The sequence below is a fragment of the Rhyacophila brunnea genome, unplaced genomic scaffold (assembly GCF_057557595.1).
Source record: "Rhyacophila brunnea isolate RB1 unplaced genomic scaffold, BYU_Rbru_1.0 scaffold_15, whole genome shotgun sequence".
NCBI lineage: Eukaryota > Metazoa > Arthropoda > Insecta > Trichoptera > Rhyacophilidae > Rhyacophila > Rhyacophila brunnea.
This window is the reverse complement of record NW_028232806.1, coordinates 35,716,303-35,727,792: the sequence shown is the minus strand read 5'-3', so window position 1 is coordinate 35,727,792 and position 11,490 is coordinate 35,716,303. Positions and strand designations below refer to the sequence as shown.

The 11,490-nt window shown below is 31.7% G+C and overlaps 1 protein-coding gene across 1 annotated transcript; it reads right to left on the bottom strand.

Moving 5' to 3' along the window:
• Positions 1 to 3,989: 3,989 nt before the first annotated feature.
• Vajk4 (chitin-binding protein vajk4) lies at positions 3,990 to 11,223 on the bottom strand. The gene is made up of 2 exons (XM_085942807.1): positions 11,159 to 11,223; positions 3,990 to 5,437 (listed from the first exon to the last, which is right to left on the bottom strand). Exons 1-2 carry the CDS (start codon positions 11,168 to 11,170, stop codon positions 4,358 to 4,360), a joined length of 1,092 nt encoding a protein of 363 aa, XP_085798933.1. The 5' UTR covers positions 11,171 to 11,223; the 3' UTR covers positions 3,990 to 4,357.
• Between the last annotated feature and the right edge of the window lie 267 nt (positions 11,224 to 11,490).

Here is an 11,490-nt window from a genome sequence, read left to right as displayed (position 1 = left end):
TACCTGCCGATTTACAAACAGAACAAAAAATATACAAACACCTTAGGTAATCATAACATTATTTATTCTGGGTCACTGACTTTACTATCGGAGTAATTATTTATTGTATTGCAAAACAAAAGAGGATGCGCTGTATATTACAAGGACTTTTATAGAGATTATTATCCACGTTTTTTGACGTATAGTAATTGCACGATCGAATTTGTTTCTTTTTTCTTAATTCATGCCTGCTCAGATTATGTTGACAAAATGCTGTGCTTCCAAGAAGCCTTCTCGGTCTTCTTCCGTCTCTCTAGATCATGTCAACATCCTGGCACTTCTCCAGACAGTTCTTAGCAGTAATATGTTACACATAGAGTTGGGTATTTCTCGAAAAAATATCAATCTCGAGATTCGGAATTTCCAGAAAAGATTTCTCGAGATATCGGGAAATTTAAAAAAGCCTGCAAAAAATCCTAAAATTAGTGTAAAAACAGACAAATTCCAAAAAAATATGTTTTTTTTTATTTGTCTAAGAAGACAAACAAATAGAAGTGGGAAAACAAAAATAATTCAAAACATTACTTATTAAAATAGAATTTCAAAAAACACAGACTGTCAATCGCTGCGTCTGACAATCGCGTACGTTTTTGAGACACAAAATTCCCTGACGTTGAAAAATTGCGCTCATTTTGAGTCGAAGTTGGCTTAATTGTGTTAAATGCCCCGATCAGTCTGTGAACGTTTTATGTTTTCTGTCTACTTTTTTCATATAGAAAAATCATTTTTCAATTAATATTTGATAATAAAGAAATCCCGATTCCCGAGAAAAGATTCTCGAGATTCGGGATTGAAAATGCCTCGAGAATTCCCGTCGGGAAATCCCCGAAACCTAGTTACACGTAATAGTTTTGAATCATATGAATAAAGACACATAATATACGAGTATTTTATTATATTATACTATTATATTTAATATGGAAACAATCGAAAACCAGTAAACAGGGCACAAAAAGTCTCCTAAGTGATTATATGAAAATGTATTGATATTTAACATCCCGTCGAAATTTTTTCAGTAGGTATCCATCGCAATATTAAAACATGTCCTTTGGAAAAAGTAAGGGATGGGAATGGGGCAGTATTTTTTTATACCATGTCCGATTCTAATATATTCAAATCTCTCTCCGGGGGCCTCTACACAGGGCCTCTACAAAGTGATGGTTGTATTAGCCGACTTTTGTTTTAACGAGAAATGTTGCCACTTGTTCAACCTATTATAAACATACTCTGATACAAACACACATTGAAAATCAACATGTGAATTTGCCAGACCCAGGATCCAAACTCGCGACATTATATACCAACGCCCAGCGACGTCCCTAGACAAAATGCCGCCCCTAGGCAGCGCAAAAATGCCGCCCCATTTTTATACAGTATTTTTATCACCCTTTCTTTCATGACTCCAATATCTAAAAAATGTGTTGTATGTACATATACTTGAGTATACAAAATTTAATTTATAAATATTTTCCCCCCAAAAGTGGGATTTTTTTGACGTTGGTAATACAGTGGTTTCTTACATATAATTTGCTCTATCTTGATGAATTGAGGACAATCCATGTCGCTTTTTTCTTCACAAAACCTGCACTAAACTGCAAATCTGCACGTGCCGTTTCTGGTCACCAAGGACGTCGAAAGGCAACGGAAGTAAACTAGACATCGCGACAAAAAATACAGACTTGTATGTTTTTATGTTAATTAATACATTCTGTTTCCAACTAGTGAACTAAATTTTTAATTTAAGATATTTTCGTTATTACTAAATTTAGGTAGCTATTTCTATATGCCTATACCAAATTAATGAATCTCTTCATTTGCCGCCCTTCGAGTAACTGCCGCCCCCAAGCGACGCTCAATCTGCCTACCCCCACGGGACGTCACTGCCAACGCCATCCGCGCACTATTTTATTTAGAATATTCTTTATCATCGCCTACCCTCGAGATGAAGGAGCTGCTTTGGAGAAGGAGCCTATTTGAGTGGTTATATTATAGGCCCTTTGAGGCTAGTGGGCTAACACAGTGAGTTTGTTATGCTATGCGTATTATTTGTGAGAAATAGGCATATTTTTAAGATTTTTCTATACTTTTCTAAAATAAGTGATTCGAGGGCCCCTTTGAAATTTTATGACGAATCGAATGCGTCATAATATAGGTATTGGATTAAAACATTTTGTCATACATATATTTGTTAGGTTTGATTAAGTTAGAACATGGAAACGGTGGAATTGTTTAATTAAAACACCTGTATATTGCCGTACAATAATCTGGCGCAATCATAACTACCTAATCTAGTTTTAAATCCATGTTGAAACATTTGTTTATTACTTTGAATATTTTTTTCATGCAATATTAAGTAGGTATCTGATATCTATGCACTTTCTAAACTTCTGATACCTTCAAATAATTGTAAATACCTACTAAAAGTATTATTGGTAGATAGATAATGTACAAATTAACCTAATTATCTTGTTACGATTTCATAATAAAAATACAACCATTTTTCAAGAATTTTAATGTGTTTCCTCGAAGGTAAGTATATATTTCACTTTTATTTATGCTTTATTTCATAATAATCTTTTAAATTTATGAACATTTTTTTAGTTAATATAACCTTTTATTATAGGAATTTAAATTTAATATTTATCTACTATAGACATATATTTCATATTATATCTAGATTTGTAATTTGATTGTTTTTTTTATTTATTTTATGATTTTAGGAGTAATAATGCGATAAGACCATGCAGTCTCTCATTACTTTTAAAGTAAAGAAGCGATATTGGACCTGGCAAGATCTCAAGATAGTTTCAACCTATAGCCAGTCTGTTTTTTAAGCCAACTGGATCCTGGCGTCCTGGAAGGTTGCTAAGTATCGTCCACCAGACATAAAACGGTGAATCTACTGAATGACGTGGAAGACGTAAGAATACAGGACAAAGACAAAGATTTTTTTACACGTTACGTGATATTCATAAATATTGTACCAACTTAGAAATGAACATGGACTAATAATATGAAGATGCACATAAATATTGTTTTTGAATAAAAAATATATATATTATGTTTTATTTCAATTAATACAATGCATTTCCAGCTGAATTGATTGTTTACACCATAAAAAGAAACACGATATATATACCTATATCTATATAGTTAGGTACATATAAAACTTTTTTTATTAACCATACTAAAAACATTCAGTGGAAAATTTCTTAACTATTTACCTACTTACCGAAAATTTCAATATTAAAGTGTCACGTAAGCAAACTGAATTAAAGGCCTGGAAGCAACTTTGAAACAATCACTCTTCTTGTAATGCAGATAGAGTTCACTTTCTACCTGCACGCAATTTGACTCTACTATAAAATATGCAGACACATTAGTAGAATAAGACAACAATGTTAATTTTACATATTCACGTATTTACAATAATTGTTATACATATATAAAAATATAAGTGATCTGTATTTGTATGTTTAAAAAATAATGAAATTTGTATCAGCTGACATATAAGTTTATCACCAGAGTCGTTTACGAGGGTATTTTCTTTTTTCAGATGCTGCAACTTTAGTAAATAATAATTAGAATAAACTTAATTGGTGCCAATTAATTTGATTAGAAAAGAAAAAGTCAAAACAATGTTTTTTTTAATCACTATTCCATATTGGTTTGTTTTTTTTTTTAGATTTAGGTATTTATGTTTTAAATTTAGGTTCATTTTCAATTTACGAAAAGGATAGTTAGGTGTCTAATAATTTTAAAAGCTTCATAGTAATTTGTAATAATTGTAGTAGTGTATTAATGTAGCTGTGACTTACGTAAGTATGACAATGTCTTGAAAATGTAATAGTTGTATTTTGTTTTTTATAAAATAACATAATTAAAAAGTCATCAAAGTGTTTATGCATGGTGGTCAAATATGTTTGTGAAATAATGAAAGTCAAGTAATTAATCAACCAAGGTCTTTATTTGCTCACCTTACAAAATAAAAAACATGTAAACAAAGCAAGTCATAAAGTACAAAAAAGACAACTCTCACACATCAAAATACACTTAAAGGAGATCACAGATGAACATGAATGAACGAAATGAAAGATGGAGAATGGTGAAAACAATTAACAAAGGCAACAGATAAGTCTAAAGTCAACTAATGAAAGAAGAAAAAGAAGAATACAGAATCAGCAATGATACGAACGATGAAAGAAACAGTCTTTGGCCAGCTAATTTGAAGACCAACGCTCGAATATTTACAAATTACAAACAAATAATATAATCACATAGTGGTCAGAATCCAAAAGGAGACGCCAATTGTTCCCTATCAATGGTGGTGGTAGCTGCTTTCTTCTTCTCCTCCGTAGCTGTGGTGCTCTTCGTGCTTCTTCACGTACACTGGGACTGGTACTTTGACTGGGTATGGGACTTCTTTGTACACTGGTACTTTGACTTCCTTGTAGACTGGGTATGGTTTGTCAACATGGATCTTTACTTCATATGGAACTTTCTTCTCTACTTCATAAGGTACTTTCTTGATAACTTCATAAGGCTTGGGCACTGGTACTTTAACGTGAACTGGGTATGGTTTCTCTACTTCGACCTTGTATGGTCTGTCAACTGGTACTTTGACCTCATAGGGTACGTGTTTGTGTACGGTCACTGGATATGGTTTCTCAACGGTGACTGGGTATGGTTTTGGTACGTACACATTGTAAGGCCTATCGACTGGGACCTTGACTTCATATGGGACTTTCTTGATGACTTCATAAGGTTGGGGAACTTTCACTTCATACTTGACTTCATATGGGACCTTCTTTTCGACGGTATAGGGTTGTGGCACTGAAACCTTGACTTCATAAGGCACTTTCTTTTCAACGGTATAGGGTTGTGGAACATTAATTTTGACTTCATAAGGCTTATCTACTGGAACCTTGACTTCATAAGGAACTTTCTTTTCAACTGTGTAAGGTTCTGGTACGTACACTGGATATTTGACGTATTCCTTGACAGTGAATGGTACTTTCTTTTCAACGGTGTAAGGTTGTGGGTATGGTACTTTGACTTCATATGGTACTTTCTTTTCTACTGTGTATGGAACATGCTTCTCAACAGTATATGGTACTGGGATCTTCTTAATTACTTCGATAGTCTTAACGTGTTCATGTGAGTGTTCACCATGGCCGTATGATTCAAATCCTCCATGTCCTGAGACAGGCTGCCAATCGCTGGATCCACCACCGAAAGAGTGACCTCCTCCGCCGTGTCCGTAGCCATAATCGAAGATGCCTCTCTTCTCCTGTTTTTTGTCTTCTACTTTCTTCTCCTCAGCTGGCTTGACCGCTGCTTGGTCGCCTTTCTCCTCAGCGGCAAAGGCTACCACGGCCAGGGAAACCAATATTACTAACTGTAAAAAAAGAGAACAATGTTTTTTAGTTTTATTACAAAAATAAAACTATATTTCCTATTATAAAAATCAAAACAGGCATCAAATTAATAATTATTTTGTTACAATATACTATAACAGATTTACTGTTATACAGCGGCAGTTTAAAAGAGTATTAAACGTTAAAAATAACCAGAAGTTTATTCGTAATAATTATCCTGTTACAATTTAATTGTAACAAATGAATATCCAAGTAAGATAAATGATTCTTCTTGAAGCCACAAGTGAAAAATTAAGTCAAAATATAATTGTAATTTGCTCGAACGCCTCGCCATTTATCAATGGATATGGAAGCTTACTTGGGCGTGGTTTAATTTGGTTGGAATTCGAGTGGCCTGTGACCAATTATTGAACATACCCGATATAAAGTCATATTGATATTTAAGTAAACATTTTTTTAATAATTCATTAACAAGTGCAAGTACATTAAAATTAAAATTTAGAGAGATCCTGACGTATTCTAGCAATTAAGGTAAGTTTATCGATACCTTTATTTAAACCACAAAAACCGAAGGCCAAAATTATGGCATGTAATTAAACACTTCAGTTGCATATTATATAGTAATAGTCAATGTTTTCAAAATGTGTGTGTTTAATATTTAGATATTTGCGATTTACTCAAGATTCTTTCTTTCTATTGAAGAATATGCTACTATTATTACAGTAGTTTTAATTACGCTGAGGCCTGAGGCGCATACAGGTCTGAATACCCATTCTAAAAAAACATATGTGATAAATTTGGGTGTTTAAAATATAGAATAGTTGGCAGAATTTAAAAAAAACTATTATTTTTTTACACTAGTATTTTTATATGTAGTGACCACCTCAACTGCTAAAGCAAAACCATCACTGTTTTATTAGAGTAATGGACAATTAAAGTTAAATTTAGTATTAATTAGTATAGATTTGATTGTTAAACATAAAAAAGATTTTTTTTTAAATTTAACTTGTCTTGTAACCTTATCATTGGTGTTGATCTATTTTAAAATGTAATACGTAATGATTATCTTAATATTTCATTAATTCATCCACCATAGATGGCCACGTGACTTAAGCAAATAGCGTCGTGGGTCCCAGGTTCGAATCGTGGGTCTGGCAAGTACACATATTGTTTTTCAATTTGTGTATGAGTCAGAGTATGGACCTAATAGGCTGAGCAAGTAGCTGACATCCATTTCTCATAAAAACAAAATCTATTAACACAAACCTCCACCCTGTGGAGGCCCATAATTATGATCCTATTAGAATCGGACATGGTCGAAAGAAGAAAAAAAGAATGAATGAATCAACCATAAATAAGTATTTTAACAATCCAGTTTGTCTGATGATGATTATTTTAATTATTACGACCAAGTATTGTCGCTTTAAAAAAGCTCTTGTCAGATTTTTTTAATATCTACTCTTACATATTCATAGCCGTCGGTATAACAGTTAACCATATTTTGGCATCTGCATACGCTCTTTTTAAAGTATAATGCCGGTTACTATGGAAATATTATGCGCGCGCAGGTGTCATTAGTGTACCACAATGAGCTTCCTGATTCCAAAGTGCCAAAAAGCACATTTATTTGCCATCCTTTACAGATTTCATGGTGTCTCTTTAGCGGGTGCCAATTATTGGCAGCAACGAGAGTCGAGTGGATATTAAAAATTGGCTCCGCGAGCCGGGGCACATTTGACAATCCATCATTCGTGCTGTGGGTGCCCGGTTTGCCGCGGGCCGGACTCGAACCATCAATCACGGATTCACCGAGCGTCTTTAGCGCGGGAGAGCAACATTTTTTTAAAAACAGAATTGCATTAAGTGTATTTGCTAATTATCAAAAGTTTAATACAACAACGACTAAAATTAAATAAATAATAAGTCATACCGGTATATTTAGTCATGTATGGATCATTTATTGACAAGTAGTAGGCACTATAAGAATAATACCCGTTATATAAAATGAATGTTGTATCATTCATGTTGATTGATGTTTCAGTACTTTTAATTAAATCACTTTAATTATCAATGAATTTTAAATACTATTGTATAATGGTAAAAAAAACACGTAATGTTTTAGATTTAATTTTAATTCACGTAATATTAATAAAGACATATTATCATATTAATATTTTTAAGTAGTTATAACAATGCTAATAGATATTAATACTACTTTCTCTTGTCATATAAATCCTTATATTATATCAGTGAATGTTTGAAATCGATTATAACCATTAACAAAAAACGTTGGTTTTTTTTAATAACATCGTATTGATACCCAGTGTTTGGAGTACCGAACCGCCCCCAAATTTTAAAAAAAATTACTGTCATCATAATACGTATTTTTTGTATATCATTTTTTTAAATTCTGCGTATACGGGAAGTAGACAAAAATTGATCAACTAAACAGAAATTGTCACAGGATTTAGTTTACTTTTTACATTAAAGATTAGATGTTTTAATAAATGTAATATTTTCACGTTTTAGTATTCACAGTGAAGTAGCATTTTTGCATAGTGAATAGATGGGTGTTCAAGTCCCAGACTATACTACTTTATGTGTGTTTATTTTTAAATGAACATCTGTAGCATTTTTCTTTTCTCTATACATGAATAAGGTTATAGCATATGCCTAACAAACAATGGTCGGAAAATTGATTATCTACATTTTTTTCCGACCATGTTCGATCCTAAGATCATATGGACGCCACCACAGAGTAGAGGTTTGTATTAACACATTTTGTCTTTACGAGAAATGGATGTCAGCCACTTTGCTCAACCTATTAGGTCCATACTCTGACTCATACACAAATTGAAAAATTATATGTATAAAAATTTACCATACCCAGGATTCGAACCTGGGACCCACGACGCGATAGGCCAACGCTTAAGCCGCGCAGCCATCGTTTATATACGTGTAGTGAAAAGACTCGTCATTATATTATTTACAAAATTTAAACAGTTACGGATGTCTGACCGTTCTTCGCCGAATGATAAATGACAAAGAGGTATTTTTTGGTCGAATTGTATTTAATTGAATGCTTCGCAGGCACCGGTGGCGGTTCGCAAACCAGATTGGGGCTCTTTTGGGGCACGGAAAAGAAGAAGACCGCATGCAATTAGTGAGTGAAATGACGACGCGCGTGCGCCGGAGACGTGCATTATTTTAATTGGTCATTCGGCCGATGAGCCAGCACTAATGGAAATTGCAAGTGAAAATGTACCAGTTAATACGTAATACCCGACCAGCTACGTTTAAGCCGATTAAGGCGAATTGAAGTCGTACTGTAATGATAACTAAAGACATCTAGTGACTAAATAATACAACAGGCAAATCCTGAGATTTTTAAATAAGTAAGTTATTATTTTTATTTGAAAAACAGCGTATTTTCGTGAACTAAATTTATATTATTTAAAAATATTGGACACGGTCTAAATTTAAAAACATATATGGAAATTATTATTCTATTATGTTCTTATAATGTGGCTATCCCAAAATATCGTAAACTAGACTCTATGAGACAATTCTAATTAATATAGTTTTTTTTCTCATAATGTTATATTTAAAATATATTATAATATATATTCAGATTTTCCAAAAAGTCTTGAATCATGCGTAGTAGATATATATTTTTATTTTTTAGGAATTATAGAATGGGTTTTTGTATTCAAATTAATTTATTTTTTTACATACGGTGAAAATTACAAATTGTAAATTTAAGACGTTCACAACATGACATTTAAAAACAACTAGATAGTATTAAACAGTGTAAAGAAGAAATAAATATATATTGTATCACAAAAACAGTATGAAAAGTAAAAATGGACCCTATTTTGAGAATTTATAAAACAACGCCCACCTATACTCATTCTCACGTAAGTGGAATATATCAACACCCGAATTGTTTTCTGAATGTGTACCTACCTACCATTATTTAGTATTTTAAATAACTACTGTTGTACAAATGTAGAAAAAATGCTAAAATTATATAATATTACAATGAACGATGACCAAATAATCAAAAGGTCGATCCTTGCGAAGGCTTTAATCTTGCAGTGAATTAACAATCGAATATCCTGTTCTTTACGATATCACACAATCTTGATGATAATATGTATACCTCAGAGGAAGACATACAAAACTTCGCTTTTGTCAAAAATATATTAATTAATTTATAATATTAGTATTTTGTTTATATTTAATGATAATAAACTTTACTACATACGTATTCTCGTTTTCGTTATAAGTATCATAATTCAAATCAATCACTTAACGTTATTGCACGTATTAAACGTTTACTGCTTTATTACCTTAGTAATAATTATAATTGCCACTTAAAATACTTATAAAAAACAGCACGTGAAAGTTATTTTATTATACATACCACACTCTGATTATTAATTCAATTTTTAACAGTCATTGCATTTCTGCAAATGAATTTATACGCTTATGTAACACGCAACCAAGCTTTCTTAAAAACATGATTTCTATATGAAATGTAGAATGTATTTGCTTAAAATTCCTAATTAGATCACAACAATTTACATTAATTATTGTTAAGTTATTATTATACTTATTCGTACTAGCTAAAAAATACACAATTTTTGATCAGTGTATGCATTATTATTCTATTATTACCCATTTAGAAGTATCTAAGATAAAAAATATAATATATTATAGTACTCGTAATACAGACCATAAAAAAATGGTTAAGTTTTGAATATGATGTGGTAAATAGATTTTATAAATCTGTTTATCACAACCAGTGTGGCATATTAATATAAATTTCGTTTTTTTTTTCGAAAGTGTTGTTTTTAAACGCACGATAGACTAATCTTTTAAATTAATACATCATTGACTTACACCTTTTTAAGTAATGATTATTGTTCTTCTAATAGGATAAAACTAAATTAGCATGGATTTTTGCATATAATTGATAATTATAGGATTAAATCAATATGAAATAAGAGAAACTACGTCCATTTATTGTTGGAAAATCGCATGATATAAATAGATAATTATTATTTATATATATCTAACGTTACATTCATAAATAATCGTTTGTGAAACACTGCAAAAATGCAGTGCAGATGGTTTTCTAGAATACATTTTTATATTAGTTATTATAGTAATTACTCACATATAAAAAACTTTTAAAAAGTTTTTTTACGGTTATTATGATTTTAATAATTGCATACCTACTCTACAGTTAATGATTTTACAATCGTTTTATTTACTAGAGAATAATATAGTTTTTATAATAATACGCTTTAAATTCGATGGTTTGTTTTGTATTTATAAATATTACTAATTTATTTTGCTAATATATTATTATGTGTTGTAGGTAGACACATAATTTTTGTTGAAGGTATTTTATATAAAGTACAATTAACTTGCTTGATCGATGCACAGTTTAATATAACTATTTCAAATAATGTTATAATATTTTAAGTTACTAGTGTAAAATTAAATCGATTAAAATAATAGTTTATATTATATCAATCGAAACAAAACTAAATAAGTTTCCTTACACGATTCACTTTTCAAAATTATAATATATATATATTAATATTTTAAAATTTTCACGGTTTTCGTAATGACAAACGCAAACAGGATTAATATACTATTTACTGTTGTGTTTGGTTTCAATTAATGACCGCGCCGTCGCCGATGGTAAAGAAAGCGGAATGGTCACTCACCGTCGTCTTCATGATTCCTAGGCTTGCTGATCTGCCAAGCTATGGAGATCAGATGAGGAACTGATGCCTTTCCTCGGCCAACGGCCAGGTTATATAGCCAGCCCCCTCTCGGTGAGTGATAATCGCATTTGGTAGGAGTTAGCTAGTAAAATTCTACGTTGGATGAGAAAAGTCTTGTACCGTGACGGGCGATGCGCGGATTATATTGTTATACTATTGTGTTACCTGTGCATACATGCTATCACGATGACCATTAACGTTTTAACAGATTAATACCTTTCCAAGCCTTATCTGTAGAATCATGATCAACATCAGTAACACACGATAAACAG